Genomic DNA, 25,931 nt, shown 5'->3' on the forward strand with positions numbered 1-25,931 from the left:
AAAGTTGGCTAATTATTCATTATTTGGTGAGTTTTGGTGGTTTGAACTCCCATGAATCTTGCCATTATTATGGAATATGCACATGGTGAAGAACTCTTTGAGATCATTTGATGGACAAGAATTCAATGAAGATGAGGCAAAATTAAAAAGTACTAATTCTGTCCAAAATTAATCTCTCATTGACTATCAATATAAAGGATTGTGAACTTCTTTTATACACTCTCCGTCCTAAATTAGTTGGTCATCTTACTAAATATAATTGTCTCATATTAGTTGATCACGTTACTAAATTGAGGAAGCATTTTTTTCTGATCGCCACACTTCTTGAATTTTAAAAGCCTTGGTTCCCTGTTTTCAATGCTTCTCTCATTTGGTTTTTTGCATTCTATTATTTTTGGCTAGATATTTGTTTTTTGCCTTTCTCTCAATTTTCTTATTATTGGTATTTCCTTACTTCTTGAAGGTACTCCAAAACTTACTTTACTATTACTTGAATGTCGAAAACTAATCACAATACAACAACAGACTAATGTTCCTATCTCCCAAACAGTCTCCAATAATTATCTGATCATGCCTGCCTTGATCTCATATTGTTCCTGTAATTCTAGGTACTTATTTTATTTTCACATTTTTTCTTTCACTTTTATATCCATCTTCAATTCTTTCTTCTATTTGTAGATTTGGTTGAATTAATTTATCATCTTAGTCTTTATAAAGAATAAAAATATATGGGTTAAAAGGGATGCACTAAACAAAAGAGGAAAATGGGGGTTCCTATTCATGAGATAGGTTTAGGTCTGTGAGCTTATGAGTGTTTGATCTTCATGTTGGTCAAAGTCTTAAAAGAACTGAAATTAGAGCAAAAATTACGATAAAAACTTGTCAAAAGTTTAATACCCAGATGAAAAAGATGACAAAAACTCAAAGAACAATTCTTGAGAAGCTGGAGAGGAGAATAAATATGAAGGAGTCAATATGTTGTTTGATTAAAATAGAATTTATTCTTGTAGAATTATGTTATGTTTGAGATAGAGTGAGAAATTTGTGTTAATAGATATAACAAATATCGTTTGTACTCAAAGTTACTCAGCATGAAATTTTGTTGAACAACTGAATTTTATACTCAAAGTTACCTTATCAACACCTTGGAGTATGTGAATTTCTGATTTTTCCACTTGAATGCAATATTTTAAAAACTTATTCTTTCTGTTTTGATGATCTTAGAAGCTGCTATACTAGACGCAGAAAAAGAGTTAGTAGCAGGGCATCTAACCGAATTTTTAGGTACCAAATCTAAATATACTAATTTCTTCATCATTTGTAATAGTTCTTTACTCGTGAGGTTAGAATGCTTTTAGATTTTCTACGCATCTGCGGTTATGATTAAACTTGATTATAAGTGACCTAATTATATAACAAAGTCAAGGTTCTATCAAGAATAGGTTCTTTATACCCCTATAAGATAGGAGTAAGGTCGGAGTATATTCTTACCTTTTCCAAATTCACTTTATGGGATTACACCGAATATGCTATTGTTGTTGTAATTAAGTAAATATTTTTAAAATGTTAGAAATTAAATCACTCCAACAAAGTAAGCATTGATGCAAATAGAGCAACTACCAAGACATAGAGTCATTAGATTCTGAATTCTAACTAGCTTTGGAAGAAAATATATTAAATTTATTTTTTTTGTAATAGAGTGTGTGGTTCTTTAGTTTATATCAATTCTAATAGATTTTTCCCATAAACACACGTGATTATAGCCAAATATTGTAGGTAATCAATATTGACAACACATTCGTAGTTGAACAATTGTTACAACATCAACAAAGGTTTGGACTTCAAATAACAACGACTTCAATAATGATTCTGCTGTCTAGAAAACTTTAGCCTCTGCTGGCTCGAAATTTCTATTGCTTATTGCTCGGCTCTGCTATTTCCTCTGAATCAAACTGTATGTTCCTCTTCTCCTTGTACATTTTATCCTCTATTCGCATCTCTCTTTCTTTTTATGCAATTAATTTTATTTTGTTATTTTTACAATGGATTGGACTATTGCAACTGTACTGTATTGCATCATACAATTATGGACTAATTTTATATTATATGAATGTATCATAGGTTTATCATGTGGTATTATCATGATACATTACAAATCGTTATCTTGAAGATGTCTTTAGCTAATTTGGTAAAATTATCCATTTTCAGGTTTGTAGTTCATAATACAATATTCCTTGCAATTTATGCAAATTTCTGGAATTTTTAATAGTTCGGTATGTATGTATATCAACGTGTATTGAATGCAACCTTCTAAGATATGTATCTCTTTGTATGCTTTTCTTTTATATTTCCTTCATGTGTTATCTTTCTTTTTGTTTGATCATGTTTGAGGGAGAATGGACACTGAGTGTGAGTAATTGCAAATATGACACAATGTCTTTCCTGTTAGTACTAAACCACTTTACTACAAACTTTCTTACCGCTTGCATTTATTTCACAGATTTGGTGATTTTAAAATAATTCTAGCATTTACGCAATACTTGTATATTTAAGTTGCATTATGTCTTAAAGTTGTTGATTATTGGTATGTAAAATATAGATATCATTCACTCTTATGTGTTATGGTATATGACTGTATTCCATCATATGTTTACAGGGTGTTAGTCGCTATGAAAATCTAGATGTGCTTTTATCCTGATGACATTTTCATTATGTGATCTCTTATCATTGCTATTAACTCAACCTAGAGCATGTTTTCTAAGATAGAAATATATTAACTGTGAAATGAGAGACTTTAGCACAGGTAAACGCTTAGTAGAATCATATAAACAGAGTTTTATGGTAATGTTCTGAGACTTCTCTTCATTCGATCTATAATTTTCTTCTCTAATGAGTCTGATTCTGACCTTTTCTAATGTCGAAAATAGTTAAGTGCTTCTCTTAGCTTTTTTGATTACTTTGATTTAGAAGTACCTAGAATGACTCAGTTGTTGGATAAATTTGAAAATATGGATGTAATTCAGTTATAATATTTATATTCAAGTTATTGATATTAAAAGTTGCCAGAACCCGTTAATATGGTTGTTGTGTATAACAATGCTTTAATTATTTGGTATTTTTGAAGAAACATTAGTAATAAAGATTAAAGGATTTTCCTGTTGAAATTTTGACTTCTTTTTTACCAGGCAACATGTTTGATCAGGGGAGCAATAAAATGATATTCACTTCTGTACTTCATTGGAGTAATATGTATTTTATCTATGCTAGACTTTTGCAGTAGCTTGCGATAAACTCTCGATGTGTGAAGCCACGAGGAGATAATACAGTAGCAGTGAGACCATAAGGTTGTAACAATTGATGGTCGATATGAAGATGTTCGAAAAAAATATCTTGTGTTATTTTTTGGCAGCCTGTTAGTATGGGCATTACCGAAAGCAACGAATGGTGTCTAGGAATGGAGGAATCAAGGAAGACACTACAAGTTATCATGGAACAAATAAAATAAAATAGAGGGATTACTATTTATACATTCAAGTTTAATTTGTTTGGTGCTGAATGCACATAGTTTTATCTCTTCTAGACCTGTATTAACAATTTGAAATTACTTTTGAGTTTATATAATGTATCTTTTCGTGTTTGTTATCTATCAAATTTGAACTATACATTATTTATGTTGTGGTGAGATCGTAATAGAAAATCATAAAAATCAACATAGTACTTTTACCTAAGATGTTGGACCCGTGCACAACACGGACATCACTCATCTAATTACTACTATATATAAGAGAGAATGTTATACTTTTGGTAGTCCTCACAACTAAATAAAATTATTACACATAGAAATTGATGGTGATTTTTCTATATATTTTTATTTTTGTCCTTATTCTTCTTGTTAAGATCATTGCACCTGAATTTTTATAATTGGTTTCTTCTTGTCATTTGTTAGATTATCTTTTAACTAAAATTTCCTTCATTTTAAATAAACAAGCACTATAACTCAAAAAAAAACTTCAAGATAATTTAATAAAAAAATAAATTTCATACTGATTTTAACTACAACCTCATAGATTTTTCTAATATTATATTTAATTCTTCAAAAATATATAATAAACAGGATAACTTAATAAATAATATCTTGTATTTATTATTTTTCTTAGTAGATATAAAAAAAAAGACAAAAGATAATTAAAAAGGAGGCGAATAAGGTATTCTTTTAAGGGGCGTATAAAAAATAAATATGACAACTAAATTGACCAGCTCGAGTAATCTATTAATGTTAGTTTAATTATCATTTAATATTCTTATAGACCATTATTAAGTTAACTTATATAATAAATCTAAATAAAGGTTACAATTATTATTATTTTAACCGCACGTACCTCGCACTATAATATTTGATTATTTAAAATTAAATATTTTTGTCTATTATGGAAATTTTTAGTAAAGTGTAAAAAGTTTAACTCACTTTTCAAAGATCCTTCACATTTTAATATAAGAGATAATGGTCAAATACCCCTCTAATCTATAGGTCAAGTCCCAACTACACACCTATACTTCACGGGGGTCCTATGACCCCCCAACCCTTTTATTTCCTTTATTATTTGACCCCTAAATGCTGACATGTCATAGAAGGTGAAAACATCTCCTCTAGGCGCGTACCAACTTATATCCAATGCTCCATTTTTTTAATAAATGTACACATGATGGTTCGAACCAACCCCTATTTTTTGTTTTTCAATTAAATAGCTCTAATTTCTCAATCATTTTCTCCCAAATAATCTTTCTTTCTTTTTGTCTTTCCATCCTTCTTCTTCTTCTCTTTCCCCATCTTCAAAGATTGAAGCTTGGGTTTATTTGGCAAAGTAATTTCACTTCAAATTGAAGATTTTGGGTGCATGATCTTCTTCAATTTCAAATTTAGGACTCAAAGTGGAGTCCACATGGGGCAACAAAGCAATCTTCAAGCTTTACACTTGCTACACTGTTACGACCGCCATTGATGCCTATTTTCCCCAACTTTATTTTTTACCCCAAAGAATGATATCAGTGATTTTCATTTTCGTTAATTTAATAAGAATGAACTTGGGTCTTCTAAGTTGAAATATTTGACCTCAAATAATGATCTTCGTCTATAGAAATCTGAATATATACTGACATTGACACGTATTTCATCAATCAAACATTTTATATTTGAGGATTTCCTCTTTGTTGATGGAAACAAACTTTGTAACTAATTTTTTTTATGAAGCTAAAAAATCAGTAAAAATATACATATTAGGCTCATCCAAATGCCTCTAATGTTTGGATAATATCATGTGAAAGTATAATAAAAAAAATCAGCAAATCAACAATAATTTGAAAGCTTTCATGGATGGACAATGAGGTAAAGAAAAAACTGCTCTTCACAAAAGGAAGGATGAAGAAGTGAGGTAAAGAAGTAGGGTCCACTTGGTTAGAATTAAGGAGGAAAATTAAAAGAGAAAAATAGTGGGCCAAAAGTGTGTAAGTTAACCAAGTGTATATATCTGGTTTAGGTGGACATATCAGCAGTTAAGGGTTAAATAATATATGAAATAAAAGGTTGAGGGGGGGAGGGGGTCATAGGACTCCCTTAAAGTTGGAGTGTGTAGTTGGAATTTAGAGTATAGGTTGGGTTTTTTAGACCATTTTCTCTTAATATAATAATGTAAATATAAACATATATTTTAGCATAAGCACATATATATTTTACTACCTGAAGTTCCAAGTGGTTCATCATCATTACTTATGCGTTTGCCAGCAGTACCACTTTCCCTTGCTGCTAGAGTCTAAGAGAGACGCATCAATTTGAACCACATTTGTGATATAATTATTTTTCTTTTTTTTAGATTTAAAATCTTTTTTTGTTTTTAAATTCAAATCTTTACAAAATCATTGACTACATTCTTATTACGTACTTAAATTTCTTTTTTAAATTTGGTACTTCTTAAATTTTTCATATTCTAGCGCTTTTATATTTATTTCTAGATTTTCCAAATCTTCTTAAAATCAAATTTAGTTGATTTAGAATTCTTAAACTAATGAAATTTTTTTATAAAATATAAAGTAAGAACAAGAAGAATGAAGAGAGAGTAATTCTTTATTTCTCTTGAAAAATTCTTCAGTTGTTTTATACAATGAAGGAATTTATAGGAAAAAATTAACTTTGTCTCAAAAGTTGGGCTTCTAACATAAATAGACATTCACTATATATGGTAATACATTTATAATCCCCCCTCCCTGAATGTCTACTTGATAGATAATGTGCCTCATTAAAATCTTACTAGAAAAAATCGAGTGGAAAAAAATCTAGAGAAGGAAAAGAGTACCCATCTATAATAATACACATTTCAACTGCCTCATTTAAAACCTTACAAAAAAACCCCATTGGGACAAAACTTTATAAGGAAAAAAGAGTACAACGCGTATTAACTCCTCCTAATGAGAATATTCCTAAACCTTTGCATTCCGATCTTGTGCTCCATCTTCTTGAAAGTTGCAGTTGGAAGAGACTTGGTGAATAAATCATTCACATTGTCACTTGAACGAATATGTTGCACGTTAATATCACCATTCTTTTGGAGTTCATGAGTATAGAAAAGTTTTGACGAAATGTGTTTCATTCTATCTCCTTTTATGAATCCTTATTTAAGTTGTGTTATACATGTTGCATTATCTTCATATAAAATTATAGGTATTTTGTCACATTTCAAACTACATTTTTCTCGAATAATATGTATCATGGACCTCAATCACACACACTCTCGGCTTACTTCATGAATAGCTATAATCTCAGTATGGTTCGATGAGGTGGCTACGATAGACTGCTTTATAGATCTCCAAGATATGGAAATAACGCCACATATGAATACATAGCCTATTTGAGACCTAATTTTATGTGGGTCAGATAAGTACTCAGCATCAGCATAACCAACAAGATCGGGACTGGAATCTTTAGAATAAAATAAGTCTATACTGATAGTCCCTTTTAGATACCGTAATATGTGTTTAATCCCATTTCAATGTCTCCTAATAGGAGCAAAACTATACCTTGCTAACAAATTAATTGAAAAGGCTATATCATGCATTGTAGTATTTGCAAGAAACATTAGTACACCCATTGCACTAAGATATGATACTTCATAACCAATCCAATTCAGTATATTTCTCACTTAAGCATATAGTTTATTATTTTTGAAAACTCCAAAAGTTTCAATGATTTTCAAGTTATAAATTTATACAATATAAGGATTATAAATAATTTTTTCAAAAACTTTTATATGCTTCAAACATTTTGAATCCTTAAAAATATTTTCATATAATTTTGTCAAGTGAAAATATTCAGCATTTCAGGTGTGACATCTTCAAATGTTTAGACTACAAATCAAAAACATTTATACTTACCAAGATGCATCCTGTTGTGCCCCGTTTTCCTCGCGGAAAGTGGGATTCGACGTGACAAACTCTTTTGGGGATTATTTTGAGGGTAGATTGTGAAGAGCCGCCACCTAACGAGTTAAGGTGTGTTAGGACACCTGTCTAGGCTACTATGAACCTATTTTTTAATTTTGTCTTAGTTCACCAGAAATTAGGGTAAGGATTCAAATTACCTCAAAAGGAAGGTGTTAGGCACCTTTTGAGGTCCACAAAGGTGGTTTCCGACCGAATTTATATTTTACGTAGGGATTCTATGTGATCAAATAAGGTCTCTAGTTTTATTATTAATTTAATATTTAACTAAGTGATAAAACAATTATGAACAAACACATATTATATTATCATTTCTAATTGTTAATTAGCTAAGTGGTAAAAACAGTAAACACATATAAAAAGACAAGTGAGGAGAAAGAAATGACGTAATTTGTAATAAAAGGGGACTACTTATATAGTAAATTAACTACCCCAAATAAATAAGCATGTAACGTAAATAAAAGAATGAAACAAAATCGTCAAAACAAATAAAGAAATGTTTGTGGTCTCATCGGATCAGAACCCCAACTTTTTCAATCATTATCCGGACCACCGACTGAACTATTAGACAAGTGAAAATGACATTAGTCTTACCGTCAATATCTGTTGGGATCATCACTTCCGAATGATACCCATCCCACCCCACCTAGGTTGGATGTCAAGTCTAAAGGCGTTCTAGGACAAGGATAAAACTAACTTTTTTTAGAATACCTATTGTCTCACATATCACCCAAGAGGCATTGGACTTTGCAATTTTTTATTTGTGGTCTAGACAAAATAAAGCTATGTTACCTAGGACTCAAAACGCATAACAAGTAGGACATCATGTAGCACATAATTGTCTCAAGTGCCTCTTGGTTAATAAACGTTGATTAATGTGAATAACATGCAAAGACAAAGAATAGCTATTTTTTGTCATTAACCTAAAGTCACGATATCTAAGTGTTCAACAAATAGTGACAAAAGACAATTGTGACTCATGTGAGTAACAATGTGTAGTCAAATTGTTAAAAGAGGGTATCAAAAGTGTGGTAAGTGTGTCAAGAAATTTTTCTCACGAATTAAGTGTTACAAAATAATGAGAACATAAGAAATTAACAAGAATATTAAAAATACATTTCATGCTAAGGATGCAATGATGTACTTAATCTAGTATTTAACATGTCGAGCATGCCTAAAATCTAACATTTTAACATGCTGAAAATTGTGCAAACAATGCAGAAAATTAATGTTAACATGCTGTAATTTATATAATAACATGCTGAAAATTAAGCAAACAATGCAGAAAAATAATATTAACATGCTGTAATTTGTATAATAACATGCTGAAAGAAATTTAATATGCTGAAATTGAGCAGAAACGGGTTCTAGCAATGCTGAGATTATTTTAATGTGCAAAAACACAATTATGATAATCAATTAAAGGAGGGAAAATCAGTCCTTTCCACCAATCATGCAATAGTTGCCATAAATAAACAAGTAAGGGTCTGTCAAATTATAACATTTAAATTTTTCATAAATAGATCCAAGTAAAAAGAGATTCTCCCTACCTATTAAAGAAAATCAAGAAGAGGACATCTAAATTTACCATAATTAACGTGTGAAAGAATATCGGTCGGACAAGAAAAGGAAACAAAAGAAATCAAACATCAATTACTAAGATGTTTTCCTCAAATCAAGTATAATCAAATTGATACAGGATCATAACCAAATAGTCAAACATATGCACATATTAGCCTTATTAAAGTATTACGAAGAAATTCTCGAATTGGCACATACCTTTTCCATATAAAATTATATTAAGCAGAGACTAATCAGACCAATATAGACACAAATCAACATGCAATATTTAAGAAGTTAAAGTTTAAAGAAAGACAAAAAAAAGGGACTTTACGTGTGTTAATTAGAAGGCAAACACGACATCGAATCAAAATTCAAACATCTAATTTCACCAACTTCGCATCCCATAATCTATCAAAGAAAAAAAAATGAGTAAAAGAGGGTAATGTTAAATTGACGTAAATTCAAACAAAGAACAAACCTGAGACAGATTCCGAGAATCTATCGTGAACTTGAATTTCTTCTACTGAGGCTCAGAGGTAGCGAGGATGGGCCATTTTATTCACCGGAGGAGGAGATAAAATATCGTCAAGCTTTCGCCGGTAGGTGGCGGCTGGTAGTGGCGAAGAAGAGATGCGATTGTTGGCATCCGGAGCAGCGGCGACCGAAGTGGCTTCTTTGCTGGTGATGCTGGAAGACCAAGAGGGATAGGTCATCCACGATGTGAGGACGGTGGTGGAGTTGATGGCTCACTGTTTTGCCAGCTGGAGTGGCTGTTGGTTTTGATGGGCGGCGGCGACAAATCTGGGCGACGAAAGCGTACTGCTAGGGCGACAATTAGAAGTCTGTTGATGATAGTTTTGCTGAAAAAAGGGACGAGAGGAGAGAGAGAAAGATCGAAGGAAGAGTTGCGGCTTGAGGGTGGTGTTTCTCCGGCTTAGTGGCGGCAGCCATGGCTGCTTCCTTCTTCGAGCAAGAGAGAATAAGAGAAGAGGTAGAAAGAGATATGGGGGGGCGGATGATTTTTTGTGAAATGAAGTTAGGGTTAGGGTATGGAAATTTTGATTTAAAAGGAAAGAATAGGCATATTTGATCTCAGCTGTTGGATCAGTTTTGATCGATGATTGAGATTTAAAAGTTGCAAAATAGATCCAAATTTGAATAGAATTCTAAATTGATTTGCTAATTTGGCTATAATTGTACTGGATTGATTAAAATAGGCTGAAATTGTAAGAAATTGGATAAAATTGGTTGAAAGATAAATAAATTTAGGTAAAGTGATTTCAAATTAGCTATTATTTAAATAAAAAATAAAGATAGCAACAATAATAATAATGATAATAAGTAATAGTAAATAAGAATAAATAATAAATAGTAAATAATAAATATCAATAAATAATAGATATTAATAATATTGATGATAATAATAATGATAAATAATAAATAAATATAATAAATAGATAATAATAAATAATAATAGTAATGAATAAATAATGATGATGATAATATTTATAATAAATAAATAATATTAAATAATGAAAAACAAAATTTTAATAAAATTACGTAAAAATGTCGTGTTTGAATGGATAAATACTGTAAAACGATATTAAAAGATAATAAAAATAATTTGTGCATTTTTAAAATATGAATGTGACACTTCAAAAATCTGTTTGGTGCAAGAAAAAATACTACGTTTTAAAAAAATAATTATTTTACTAAAATGGCAGCCTAAATGTAATATTGGGAGGTCAAAATTGGGTGTCAACAGCTGCCCCTTCGTTGCTTCGGGATGATAAAGGAATTGTCAAGCAACGAAAGTTGATGTAGTAGTCTATTTTGTCCGATCGAGGAAGATTTCATTGGAATTAAAGTGATTGGAGGTGGTTTTAAAAATGGTTTGGCTGAGACTTTGGTTTCAAGTTGCCTATATATCTCTAGTCTTACGAGAATCAGGCCATTTGTAGTTCTAGATTTAGGAATGAACAATATTCCTAAAGAATGCCTGTGGGGCACCAGAAATGATATTATGGGTCGACAAGCTAGGACTAACAAGATTTGGAATAATGACGTGAGGAACAACATGAAAACGTAAGATAGGTAAGTTTCAAAATGAGTTCACGCGATAGATGAATAGATGGGGTGATATTCTGAAAACGAAAATGAAAGTTGTCTTTGTTTGTTATTCCTTCTCTGTTACCTATTCCTTGACATCGTACTAACTAACAAAGGTTAGACATGTAAGAAATAAACAATTGAGAAACATAAAGTGAATAAAGAAAGTGTATTTGTTGTATCGTTGAATTCGCTATTTGGCTTCTCGACATGACGTTGGATTGGTCATTGGACCTCTGACGTAGCATTGGATCAGTTGTTTGGCTTCTCTATATGACATTGGATCGGCTGTTGGACCTCTCGATGTATCATTGGATCAGTTATTTGGATTCTCGATATGATGTTGGATCAGTTGTTAAACCTCTCAATGTATCATTGGATCAGCTATTTGGATTCTCGATATGACGTTGGATTGGCTGTTGAACCTTTCAATGTCTTGTTGGATCGATTGTTTGGCTTTTTGATATGACGTTTGATCGATTGTTGAACCTCTCGATGTATCATTGGATCAGTTGTTTGGCTTATCGATATGACGTTGGATCAGCTGTTGAACCTCTCGATGTATCATTGGATCAGCTATTTGGCTTCTCGATATAATGTTGGATCGGCTGTTGAACCTTTCGATGTATCGTTGGATCAACTGTTTGGCTTCTCGACATGGAGTAATTCCTATTATTTGTACTTGTTAAAAATGGTTAGCACAGATGTATATAAATGTTGAGCGAAAAATGTATCTGTTGTATTATTCAATCATCTGTTGGGTATCTCATCATGATGTTGGATTGGCCGTTGGGATTTTCACGATGGAGTGATTCTTGTCATCTGTACCTGTTGATCCTGCACTCAAAGAAAAATTGTGAGTTTGTAAAAATGGGAGGTTGATTTGTGCTTTCACCTTGACTGAAGTGTCTTTCTTTTGAGGTCGTCGTCTTGTTGATGAGTTTTGTCTGGGCCTTTACTCGGGTAGACAGATAGTAAATAAATATTTTTAAAAGAAAGATCGTTTTTGCGAAGAAAAATTGTCTTTTGAAGATAATAAGTAAAATCCGTTAGAATAAACATGAAAATTTGTAGAATCATTGATCGTGACATGTTTTGAGATGGTACAATATCTTACGAATCTTTGTTCTCTAGCAAAGAAATTTTGAGGACCACTCAAAAATTTCTGCCCCAATAGAACTATCTTGTTATAAGAATTCCAAATTCTTGCTAGTAGGTATTTTTGAGGTCACTCAAAAATTCTGACCTAGTTCGTAAGTTATGCTGATGTCGTGCCCATGTGGAATTTTTGAGGTCCTCTAAAAAATTCTACCTCAATTACAGTACTCCATGAGAGGAGAAGAGAGTGTCTTATTATGAAGTGACCGAACTCCATAAGAGTGCCTACATATCCCTCTAAATGGGAATCGGGTCGAACGTAGTTCCAAATACAATTTCAAGGGTACTAAGATAAACTAAACATAGTATATCCTAACAATATCTGAATTGATGGGCTTAGACTAAATTATGCCATCCATTTCTGCAAGTAAGAGTTCTCCGCCTGTCAAGACTCGATGAACCATGTAAGGGCCTTGCCAATTAGGCGAGAATTTATCGTTTGCCTCGTCTTGGTGTGGAATGATTCACTTCAGAACTAGCTGTCCAGGGCTTTGGCCATTCTGTTCTGATAGAGTTGACCACGACAAACTGCATTTATTCATCTTCCGCCAATGAGTGCTAATTGCTCGAATCTGCTTTGTATCCATTCAATGTCACTCAATTCTGCTTCCTAGATGATTCTCAAAGATAGTATTTCGACCTCAGCCGGTATCACTGCTTCATTGCCATAAACCAAAAAGTAAGGCGTGGCACCGGTGGATGTTCTGATCGTAGTGCGGTACCCCAATAATACGAAGGGTAGCTTTTCATGCCAACGTGAACTGTTGTCAATCATCTTGCGCAGGATCCTCTTGATATTCTTATTTGTAGCCTCCACCACTCTATTTATTTATGGCCTGTATGCTGTGTAATTCTGATGCTTGATCTTGAACTTCTCACATGTGACTTTCATTAGGTCACCATTAAGGTTGGAACCATTGTCAGTGATAATAGATTTGGGAATTCCTAATCGACAAATGATGTCACTTCAAACGAAGTCGTCTACGACCTTCTTTGTAACTGATTTGTGAGAGGTAGCTTCTACCCACTAAGTGAAGTAGTCAATTGCAACGAGGATGAACCTGTGACCATTGGACGCGGCCGGCTCAATGGGACCAATGATGTCCATGCCCCAAGCTGTGAAGGGCCAAGGAGAGCTGGTGACGTGGAGCTTATTGTGAGGAACTCGAATCATATCAGCATGAGTTTGACACTAGTGGCATTTCTGCATGTAGCGAATACAGTCATTTTCCATGGTCAACCAGAAGTAGCCTTCTCTAAATATCTTTTTTGCCAGCATGTAGTCGTTCATATGTGGACCACATGTTCCAGTATATATCTCTTCAATAATCCTGGATGCCTTTTCGTCCTCGATACATCTTAGTAAACCCAAATCAGGAGTCTTCTTGTACAGGATTTCCCATTTAGGAAGAATTGATTGGCTAGCCTCTGAATGGTACGTTTTTTAACACTTGTTGCACTCTCGGGATAGTCTCCACTTTTCAAATACCCTTGTATGTCTGTATACCATGATTTTCTGTCTGATTCTTCTTTAACATGGAAGCAATATACAGGTTTCTTATGCACGTGGATAGGAACAGGATCAATATAGTTCTTGTCTGGGTATTGGATCATAGAAGACAAAGTGGCCAATGCGTCTGCAAACTCATTATGAATCCTTGGGACGTGTTTGAACTCTATCTTGTGGAACTTCTTACACATTTTTTGCACACACCCCAGATAGGATAGGAGTTTTGCCTTCTTAACAGCCCATTCACCTCGTACCTGATGAATCAATAAGTCTGAATCTCCAGTATCTCTTGGATATTCAAATTAGTAGCCAAGCGAAGCCCCAGGATACAATCTTCATATTCGGCCATGTTGTTGGTGCAAGGAAACCTGAGTTTGTCCGAGACAGAATAGTGTTAGCCAGTTTCTAAGATCACGACGGGGCCAATTCTAACTTCTTTGAAATTTGCAGCTCCATCAAAGAATAGTCTCCAACCATCATATTCTTCAGATATGTCCTTTCCTACGAATACTAATTCCTCGTCAGGAAAGTAAGTCTTTAGTGGTTGAAACTCGTTGTCCATAGTATTCTTGGCCAGATGGTCTGCTAGTGCTTGTGCTTTTACTGCCTTATGTGTGACATAGACTATGTCAAATTCACTGAACAATATCTGCCATTTGGTCAACTTTTTAGTAGGCATTGGCTTCTGGAATATGTACTTCAATGGATCCATTTTGGAGATCAGATAAGTAGTATGTGCTCAGCTACCCAAGTCAAAGCACAGCAGGTGCATTCCAATAGAGAATACCGAGCCTCGTATGAGGTGAACTTCTTGATCATGTAATAGATTGCCTGTTTTTTCTTACCTGTCTCATCATGCTGCCCTAAAATACATCCGAAAGCATTGTCTAATCACAAATAAGTACAATAGCAATGGCCTACCAGGTTCGGGAGGAACCAAAATGGGAGGATTTAACAGATAATCCTTGATCCTGTCGAATAACTGTTGACACTCTGTTGTCCATTCAACAGCAACATCTTTTTTCAACAGCTTGAAAATTGGCTCACAAATAACCGCGGATTGGGCTATAAACCGATTGATGTAGTTGAGATGGCCCAAAAGACTCATGACTTCTTTCTTGATTTTTGGAAGAGTAAGATCTTGGATGGCCTTGATCTTGGCTGGATCCAACTCTATGCCCCTACGACTGACAATGAAGCCCAGTAACCTTCCAGCAGGGACTCCAAAGACACATTTTGCTGGGTTTAACTTCAAATTGTACTTCCTTAATCTGTCAAAGAATTTTTTCAGATCTGTCAAATGACTTGTACCCTTTTTTAATTTGATGATGACATAATCCACGTAGACTTCAATCTCCTTGTGAATCATATCATAGAACAAAGCGGTCATGGCCCTCATGTATGTGGCTCCAGCATTTTTCAGACCAAACGACATGAATTTGTAGTAGTAAACCCCCCATGGAGTAATAAAGTCCATTTTCTCAACATCATCCTCGTGCATTTTGATTTGATGATATCCGGCGAAGCAATCTATGAATGACGGTATTTCATGCTTGGCACAATTATCAATCAAGATGTGAATGTTTGGGAGTGGAAAGTCATTTTTTGGACTGGCTTTGTTGAGACCCCTGTAGTATACACAAACTCTAACCTTTCCATCTTTCTTATGGATGGGCACATCATTGGCCAACCAAGTCGGATACTTCGTCACTCGAAGAATACCAGCTTCAATCTGCTTTGAGATCTTCTCTTTAATTTTCAAACTCAGATCAGGCTTGTATTTTTTGAGTTTCTACTTGACAGGGGGACAAAATGGGTCAGTAGGCAGTCTATGAGCCACTATTGAAGTGCTCAAACCCGTCATGTTGGAATAAGACCAAGAAAAGACATCTGGATGCTTTCTCAAGAACTATATGTATTTCTCCTTTTCTTCTTTAGACAAGTGGATGCTGACACAGGTTTCTTTTGTGTCTTCAGAAGACCCTATGTTCACTATTTCTGATTCGGTAAGGTTTGCCTTAGGTTTGTCTTCGAAATCTTCAACCTTACTGACAAATTCCTGGGGGATTTCCACTTCCTCTGTATTTTCTACTTCACTTATATTATGTTGTGTTGTCTCATTAGATGTCACAATCTCAGATTCAACAGTTTTAAATGTGATTTGGCTGAAAGAAAAGAAAGTTAAATAAAGAATCATTAATAATCCAAAGGAAAAATTTATTAATAATGCGAATGTCTTGAAACATAATGTTGAGAATAAAAATAAAGAAACTAAAATTTTAAATCGTCTCAAATTATCGAGTTTATTCGGAAAAGAAAAGAAATGCTAAAACATTTAAAAATTCTGTCAAGTCTACCCAAGTGCTCGGTGGGGACTGGATGGAGTGACAATCCAGCTACTGACGGTGACCTTCTGTTCGTGGCTCTGGTTAGGATCTCATCCTTCCTCACTAATAATGACATGGCAACCATCTTCCTTGGTTAGAAAAAGGAGCTTCAAGCTCTTCGAGATCTCTTCTTCACTATGACCTAAAAAACCGGCGGCATAGAAAGATTCATACAGCGCAGGCAGTAGCCTTTCTGAGGCGATTCCTAGTTGAGGTAGTCTTCTATAGTGCACTTGTATCCCAAACTGTATGTATCCATCTTAAACTGCGGCTGTATGGGCTCAACGATTTCCTGCAGTTTTGCTCCCAAACCTTTCATCATCTTTTTGCTTGTATCTTTCCAAGTCTCTTCTTTGAGAATCATGTCTACTTTCATGGTTTCAATCTCATCTTGGCCTTCGGGAGTGAGGATGGTGTCTTCTGTCATGAAGAGACCTTTCAACATTTTTATTATTTCCTCAGCCTCATTTTCACTATCCTCGAGAAACCCCGCAGAATGGAAGATTTGATACAATAATAGTGCGGAGTCAAATATGTTTCCGCCTTTGCTTGCCTTTGCATTAATTCCATAGCCCAGTCCGCAAGTATACTCCTTCTCCTCAAATTCAATAGGATCAACTATTCCTTGCAATCTGGCATCGAGACCTTTATCCTCTTCGTATCCTAACCAGCTCATATAACTCAAAGTATTTAGAGGTTTCTGAAGTTGCATGCAACTTACTGCATCTTCTTCAACATTCCCAATCCATTCTTAAGCGTCGAGCCCTCCTTGTCCTTTTTCACCCTATATCAACAACTCTTGTAAAAGTATTCGAATCAAATACGTCGATGTAATGTAGAAGGGACCGCACTAGCCATGTGGATCCAAGGTCTCTCAAGAAGTAAATTGTACAAGGCTGGAATGTCCATCACTTGAAAGACTATGGGAAATATGGCAGGGCCCAGGGTAACATTCAGTACGATTTCCCCAATAGTGTTTCACTGGGAGCCATTATATGCCCTTATAACCCTTACTCGAGGTTGGATTCTGGCCATGTCAACTTTAAAACTTGTCAAGGTAGCCAAAGGACAGATGTTTACCCCTGAACCTGGATCAATCAACACACGTGAAATTACCCTTCCTTCATATTGTAAGGAGACAAACAATGCGTCATTATGCAGCCCTCCTTCGATGCTCCCCACTAACTGAAGGGTATGGAACATTTCTCTGTCCAGGTCTTCTTTTCTTTCAATGGTGTATATGGGATGCCCATTTTCCCCATGTATTACAACTTTTTGCTGATCATATTCAAACTTGAGACGTTAGTGAAGCATAGAGGATACTGCACCAGCCACATGAAGGCAAGGGCGCCCAAGCAGCAAGTTATAAGAGGCAGGGATATCCATCACTTAGAAGGTTATGGGGAAAGTGACAGGACCCATCACCATGTCCAATATGATCTCCCCAATAGTTCCCTTTTGGGAGCCATCGAACCCTTTCACGTTCATCTTCCAAGTCTACACTTTGGATATATCAACCTTCAATCTAGTCAAGGTGTTCAAAGGCAAATATTTAACCCTGAGCCTGGATCAATCAACACACAGGATATCATTCTCCCCTCATACTGCAATGTAATGTGTAGAGCCGATTGTGTGCTCTACCTTCGGGTGGCAACTCAATATTATGGAATGAAATCTTATAGGCCTCGAACACTTGCCCTACCATGTGGGCCATCTCCCTGTTTGTTATGGTAGTTGGCACATACGCTTCGCTTAGAACCCTCATCAAAGCCTTTTGATGATTCTCAGAAGTCTATAGTAATGTCAAGATTAATATTTAGGCCGGAGTCTTACTCAGTTGCTCAGCCACAAAATACTCTTTGGCTTGTACCTTCTTCCAGGTGCCATCTTCTTCAACCCCAACGGCGGGTTGCTTTTCCTTACTAGAACTTTCTTAGAATAAGTTTTTGGGCGAGTATATTCTACCTGATCTAGCCACCCCTTGTGCAACGTCTAACTCAGCTATCTTTATTTTTCCCAAAATATTGAGTTCATAATTCTACAAAACTGTATGAGGGTTGTACACGGCTGGGGAAGCTCTCACAATAGTAAAGAGAGCTTTGGGCGTGCCAACCTCGACTTCAAATGGCGTTTGCTTCTGTATACTGATAGGAGTACTGTTTTTCTTCTCAATGACCCAGATAGAATGCTCCAAGTCTACATCATCATCGGCATCGAGCATATTTACCTCATGAGCAGGGAGAGGATTATTGGTGACTTTGGGTTGCGGGTCCTTCAACTGAATCACCTTAGTATCAATCAGTTGCTGAATTTTATTTTTCAAGGCAAAACATGCCTCTATAGGATGTCCCCTCATGCCAGAATTGTAGGGACATGTCTGACTATGTTGATATCATGGGGATTTGGTATCGGCTTGCATGGCGGGAATAGATGCAATATGACCAGCATTTTTGAGTCGTTCATATAATTGATCCAAGGGTTCGGCTAAAGGCTTATATTGCCTTCTTTCAAAGTTGCCTTTGGATTTGGGAGTAACAGGCTTTGCAGCAGGAACATGAGTAGGTTGGGTTGTTTGGACTTGGATGGATTGGGCATTATATATGGGATATAAAGGATTTGAGAAATGTGAAGGCATTGGGTAAGGAGGGGGCATTTGGTATAGTGGGGCTTGATATGGTATTGGAGGTTGTAGTAGGTAGAGAGAGGTTAGATATGGTGTTTTGGGGTAAGATAAAAGAGGTAGAGCAGGGGTTTTATGGGTCAAAGCACTTTTTGAGGACTTTGCCGCCATCACCGACCCTATCTCTTTCTTCTTCTTATTTTCTATTGATACTACAGATGGAGCGCTTAAACGGATGATGCTACCATTCTTAAGATAATCCTCAAACATTTCTCCTATTCGGATATTCTTGGAGAAGCTTTTGTCTGTAACTGTCAATAACTTGTCAAGGTATTGTGGCTCTTGCGCCTTGACAAAGTATTTTTTTATTTGCTGCTCTTCAACTGAAGGCCGAGCTCTCACGGCCTTGGCCCTCCATCTCATGGCATACTCGCAGAAGGATTCATTTAGTTTCTTCCTCATCGCCTTCATGTAAGCCCAACTAGGAGCATTATCAATATTGTACCCAAATCTATAGACGAAGCTAGAGGCCAGGTTAAGCTAACCTGCCCACTTTTTCACATCTTGTTCAATGTACTATATGAGAGCCTCTCTCGTTAGGCTTCTCATAAACAACTTCATTCGAATCTTCTCATTCTTTCCTATACCTACTAGTTTTTCACAGTACACACGCAGATGTGCCTTAGGATCTCCGGTCCCATTGTACAACTCAAACTTGGGAGGTTTGTACCCCTCCGACAGTTCTAAGTCTGGATGGATGCATAAATCTTCACAGTTGAGACACTTCATTCTTTTGTTTCCCTCCAATTGTCTCAACCTCTCAACTACGGCCTGCATTATATAGTCATTCTCCAAGTTATCGAATGTGGGTTGAGGATAGTTGGGTGGAAGGGTTTCAACATAGATTGGATTCTGATTATGGCGGCCAGACAGGTGATGTTGGTATATGTTTGGATGTTGAGGCTTTCATGGAGAAGGATAAGCGGAGTTTTTAGGTTCTTGGGTAGGCATATATAGAGAAGCTGTGGTATTTTGGAGATTTTGGACATTGGTAGAAATGTGGGATTGGAGATGAGGTGTTGGATGGTCGGAAAGAGCTTGGGATTTTGGAATGGCATGGCTATCAGCTTGTAGTTTCAGAGTGTTTAAGTTAAGGGAAAGCTTAGCCAGGTTGAGTACTTGCTCTAGCTCCCTTTGCAGCTCAAAAATCTGTTGTTCCATTTTCAGTATTATTTCATTCTAACCGACGACACTGTCCCCTTCTGAACTAACACCTTCTTTGTCCCCAACATTGTGATGGTCAGCCATCGCTTCTTTTCCTTTGAAACTTGTAGGTATAAGAGGAAGAGCCCCTTTTGATCTAGTATGATAGGCCAGGATGCACAAATCAACCTATGGGAAGGGGAACAAAACAAACAAAAACAACAAAGGTGAAGAAATTAGCGTGTTAGTGATATAAAAGAATGAACCAAATTATCATATAGCAAGAACATTGTTCGACGTTGCCTACTTGGGGAGCCTCTTTTGTGCCAGAGGTAGGCCTATCGTTGTTTGAGAGATAATCATGTCATAGAAAAATATCATTTACTCAAAGACAAACCCCAAAAGAAAATTAAACTTTAATTCATTCAAAATGTTTCGAAACTGCGATAAAATAAATACAAGAGTGTCTAAAAAATATGAATGCTAAACTAAATTCTAAACATGTCCTCTTCTTGTTGCTCCTTCTTGTCAGCTTCTAATACCTTATCAAAACGGTGATGGCTTGTCTACACGGGTTGATGTTCATGAGGGAGGGCAAACTCTCTGATGCCTTCTCTACCATGCTCCATCCATAGTACCCCAAATCCGTCCACCAATGTTTCATGTGAGGTGGCATGCACTAAACCATGCAAAATTTTGGGTATGAAGTAGGTATGGCCATTTAATCTGCAAAACAAAACGTTAGTCTGACCTACCCCCCAAAGAGCAAATGACATTATTTTATCATAATTGTCTCTCAAAATGCACATAAATAGTGAGGCGTTCTTTTCGGGATCATGGAATCCCTTAAAACTTAGGGCCAGGTTTTCTAACATAACATCCTAGGTTTTGAGAGTGTTTATTCCTTAGTAAAGGGATAAACCGTTAGGTTCTAAGAATAAGAGTAGTTTTGACAAGGTCCCCTCAAGCGGATAACTTAAGAGTGGGAAAGCTTGTGGCTGTCGACGCACCTCTGATCGATCGATCCACAAGGTATTTTCCAAAGGATGTTTTAAGAAAGAACGTCCATGCAACCACGCAACCGTTCGTAAAAGAAAATAAGAGAGGTTTTCAAGTGGAGGAGAGTATGAGCAGAATATAGTTATATAAAGCAGTAACACATAGCAACATACAGTAGCATGCTTTAGCAATAGGGAAATAAACACTAAAGCACATAACTAATAAACAAAAAGTAGAAATGGAGAAATAACATATGAAAGAGAAAAGGGGTAGGGACCAATATGTATAAATTAAATCACCAATAAAATAAAAAGTAGACATGGAGAAACATGAATAACACATAAAAAGGGGAAAGGGAGAAGGTACTAACATGTATAAATCAATCACCAAAAGTAGACATAAAGAAATATGAATAACACATAAAAAGGGGAAAGGAGAAGGGACTAACATGTATAGATTAGGCATGAGACGGACAATAAAAAGGACGAAAAGGTAAAGTAATTATAGAACAATAAGACAAAGAAAGCAGTAGAATCCCACATAAGAAACTAATGATAACATAAGAAATTAACAAGAATATTAAAATACATTGCATGCTAAGGATGCAATGATGTACTTAATCTAGTGTTTAACTTGTTGAGAATGCCTAAAATCTTATTGTCTTAATCATGTTAAACACTAGATTAAGTACATTATTGTATAATGTAAACATGCTGTAATTTGTATAATAACATGCTGAAAATTCTGCAAACAGTACAGAAAATTAATGTTAACATGCTGTAATTTGTATAATAACACGCTGAAAGCAGTTTAATATGCTGAAATTATGCAGAAATAGGTTCTAGCAATGCTGAAATTATTTTAATATGCAAAAACACAGTTATGATAATGCAAACACGCAATTTAATACAGATATTTGGCTATTACTGGCATGCTGGAAATATGTTAATGTGCAGTAACTATATGTTAACATGCTGAAAATAGTTTTAACATGCTAAAATTGACTTAAACCTAATGTTTACATATTAATTATGCTAGAAAATATGTCAGAGACTTTTAACATATTGCCCTTCTAATGTTATCATGCTACAAATTATTAACATGCTAAAAATCATGATATTAACATGCAAAAATATGTTAACTATATTGTTGAGATAATACATCAAACACCCCTAAACTTGTAGCCAAAACTTACTTTAGATTCTAAGCTAATCGAGTAATTATTTACCCCCTTAACAACGTTAAAGTAAATTTTTTACCATCCTAATGGCTAACGTGACAATTTTTTAAAAGTCAGCGCGTTAATGTCTACAAAAAATGAAAAAAATGGGTCCCGGCTTATATATATATATATTATATAAATCTAAAGAAAAGAAGAAGTCAACTTCCACTTTCTTCTTCCTAACACCCCCCTTTTCCACCCCAACAACTCCATTTTTTCTTCTTCGTAACAGATTCATTGTTTTTGAAGCAAATAATCACCACAATCCATTTTCCGAACTCTTGAAAAAATAGCTTTCTTGTTTGATCATATCTACATTACAAAAGCACAAGCAGAAAAAGAAAGATCACATATAACTTCTTTCAATGTTTGAGCTAAAGGGTTGTTGAATAGAGCAAAAAGAAATCAAAGGGTTGTTGAATAAAGCAAAAAAAATCATTCATTAAGTTGGTGACATATATCGGAGATGGTCAACCACATATCAGAAATGGTCAACCACACTGAAAATGGCTTTGTTAGAAATTTTTTCGTCTCCAGTTTATCATTCACTTTAAATTGATCTACTTCCCAAATTTGATGAATAATTGGGTGAATGAGTTAATGAATTTGACTATTAAAAACATGGAGGAAGCTAAAATTGAAGGTTGAAATAATGATATTAATAAGGGATTTGACTGTTAAAGACGAAGAAAAGAAATCGGGGTGAGGATGGGGGCTGGGGTGCACTATTGGATGAAGTTATTTATCAATTTCTTGTTAATTTCGAATCAAATTATTGGTGTTAATGGTGAAATAATGACGTTAATAATTTTAATGGTGAAATCATTTTCGGTGAAGACTTTGTGGGATTCTTGAGACTTTGAGATTTTTTTAGTGGTAGTTGTGGCGTTTTTAGCTGATTCGAGGGAATTTGTTGGGTGGTTCACAGCAAAGGTGGATGTTTTTCAGTGAGTCATTAATTGAGTGAAAGTTATTGATGTTAATGATGTTAATGGTGGCAGGGACTGTTGAAACATAAGGAGAAAGAGGAAAGAGGGGGTGGGGGACTGTTGAAGCATAAGGAGAAGGAGGAACAACGGGGGTGGGGTGGGCTATTGAAGGAGGAAGGGGGTGAGGTCGGCTTTATATATATATATATATATATATATATATATATATATATATATATAGTATATATAAATATTTTTTTTGCTTTTTTTAAAAAGAAATATAAAAATAATGTGTGTTGGATTACTTTTAAAAAAAAAATTATAATTTCTTATGTGGCAATGACATGGCACTGAATTGGCAATGACGTGAGGCATGTGTACTTCACTCTCCGTAGTGAGAGTGGTATAATTTTTTTAGGGTGGTAAAAATTGCACTTTAAAGTTGTTAATGAGGGTAAATAATTTCCATACATGTTTAGGGTCTAAAGTAAGTCTTGACTACTAGTTTAGGAGTGTTTCAATGTATTATCTCCTATACTGTTTAGCATATTGGAAATATATTAATCCATTTTGACTAAATTTAACATGCTTAACACACTAAAATTACAATAACATGCTAAAAAATCTAATGCTAATATAATATGCTAAAGATACATTAACATGTTTTAATCTAATATGCAGAAAATATATTGATAGGTTTCATATCAAATTAATATGCTCAATATTGCTAAAATACATACTTAACGTCAAGTCAAGTTAATATGCTTAACTCTGTGTTAACATACTTGACATACAATAAATCATTTACGTCTAATGTTCAACATGCTAAAGCCGTGTTAATATGCCGGAACTGAATCAAATTTGTTAATAAACAGTTTAAGCATGTGTTAATAAATCTTAAATTTATGTGCCTAGATGAATTCACGTAGCACGTATCACACATAACCCAAGTTGTACCTAGCTATATTGTTCATAGCGCGTGTAAATCCTCACCCCACCCCCCGAAGCAGTCCCCAATATTTCTTATTACAACGATAGGAATAATGTTTTTACAATAATATTACAAACCAAATAAAAAAAATAAGAGGAAAGAAAAACAACTAGCTTTAAAGAATACATAGTTTAAACATTCCGGCGACTCTTCGGAACCCCATAAGTGTCTATTTAAACCTGCGAGACAATACATAATAGCAAACAAACAGGAACAAGCATCGAAATATTCCTATAAACATGTTACTAACGTGACGCAGTCAGCACGCACAAAGAATATATAATTGCATCAATTCGAGAACTTACCAGTGAACAGCAGTAAAAGAGATAATAAGAATAATAAAGCCAACCACTTGTAACAGTGAAATACGCAAGATGTTTTTTAGTAAACCACAAAGTAAAATCGAAGAACCTTCAAAATATATATGTTGCCTTCAATTAAAATAGCCAGTAATTCTTTTGTTTGTTTTAGAATAGTGGTAATTGTAAAGTGAAGTCAGTCTGTTAATGAAAAGGGAGGGGGGTTTATATAGTAAGAGGGTTGTTGACTACTTCTTGTTGTATAAAAGGAAAAGATATTGAAAAAAAAAATTCAAGAAATAAAAAAGGGAGAAGAAAATGTATTCAGAATCAATTAAAGAAGGGAAATCAGTCCGTTCCGCCAATCATGCAATAGTTTCCATAAATAAACAAGGGTCTGTCAAATTATAACATTTGAAATTTGCATAAATAGATCCAAGTAAAAAGAGATTCTCCTTACCTATTAAAGGAAATCAAGAAGAGGATATCTAAATTTACCATAATTAATTAACGTGTGAAAGAATATCGATCAGACAAGCAAAGGCAAGGAAAGAAATCAAACATCAATTACTGAGATGTTTTCCTCAAATCAAGTATAATCAAATTGATACAGGATCATAACCAAACAGTCAAACATGTGCACATATTAGCCTTGTTAAAGTTTTACGAAGAAATTCTCGAATTGTCACTTACTTTTTCCATACAAAATTATATTAAGCAGAGACTAATCAGACCAATATTGACGCAAATCGACATGTAACATTTAAGAAGTTAAAGTTTAAAGAATGACCACGAAAAAAAAGGATTTTACGTATGTTAACTAGAAGGCAAACACGACATCGAATCAAAATTCAAACATCGACTTTCACCAATTTCACATCCCATAATCTATCAAAGAAAAAGAAAAATGAGTAGAAAAGGGTAATGTTAAATTGAAGTAAATTCAAACAAAGAACAAACCTGAGACGTATTCCAAGAATCCATCGTGAACTTGAATTTCTCCGGTCGTGGCTCGGAGGCACCAAGGCAGGGGCATTTTCTTCGCCAAAGGAGGAGAGGAAATGTTGGCGAGCTTTCGCCTGCAGGTGGCGGCTGAAAGTGGCGGAAATGAGATGCGGTTATTGGCATCCGGAGCAGCGGCGATCGGAGTGGCTTCCTTGTCAGTGACACTGGAGGACCAGGAGGGGGAGGTCGTCCATGGGGTAAGGACAACAATGGCACCGGCGGCTCGCTGTTTTGCCAGCTGGAGCGATTGTTGGTTTCGACGGCCGGCGGCGACAGATCTGGGTGATGGGAGCGAACTGCTAGGGTGACGGTTAAAGAGCTGTTTATGATGGATTTGCTGGAGAAAAGGACGAGGGGAGAGAGAGAAAGATCGGAGAAAGTGTTGCGGCTTGAGGGTGGTGGTTCTCCGGCTTAGTGGCGGCAGCCATGGCTGCTTTCTTTTTCGAGC

At 35.1% G+C, this 25,931-nt stretch overlaps 1 protein-coding gene across 1 annotated transcript; it reads right to left on the reverse strand.

Moving 5' to 3' along the window:
- Positions 1-14,681: 14,681 nt before the first annotated feature.
- LOC124885798 lies at positions 14,682-19,672 on the reverse strand. Its single transcript, XM_047394044.1, has 7 exons — positions 19,452-19,672; positions 19,052-19,346; positions 18,329-18,520; positions 17,296-17,493; positions 16,449-16,915; positions 15,783-15,993; positions 14,682-15,620 (listed from the first exon to the last, which is right to left on the reverse strand). The coding sequence occupies exons 1-7, from the start codon at positions 19,670-19,672 to the stop codon at positions 14,682-14,684; spliced, it is 2,523 nt and encodes an 840-aa protein (XP_047250000.1).
- Positions 19,673-25,931: the final 6,259 nt, after the last annotated feature.

The sequence above is a fragment of the Capsicum annuum genome, chromosome 7 (genome assembly GCF_002878395.1).
Source record: "Capsicum annuum cultivar UCD-10X-F1 chromosome 7, UCD10Xv1.1, whole genome shotgun sequence".
Lineage (NCBI taxonomy): Eukaryota > Viridiplantae > Streptophyta > Magnoliopsida > Solanales > Solanaceae > Capsicum > Capsicum annuum.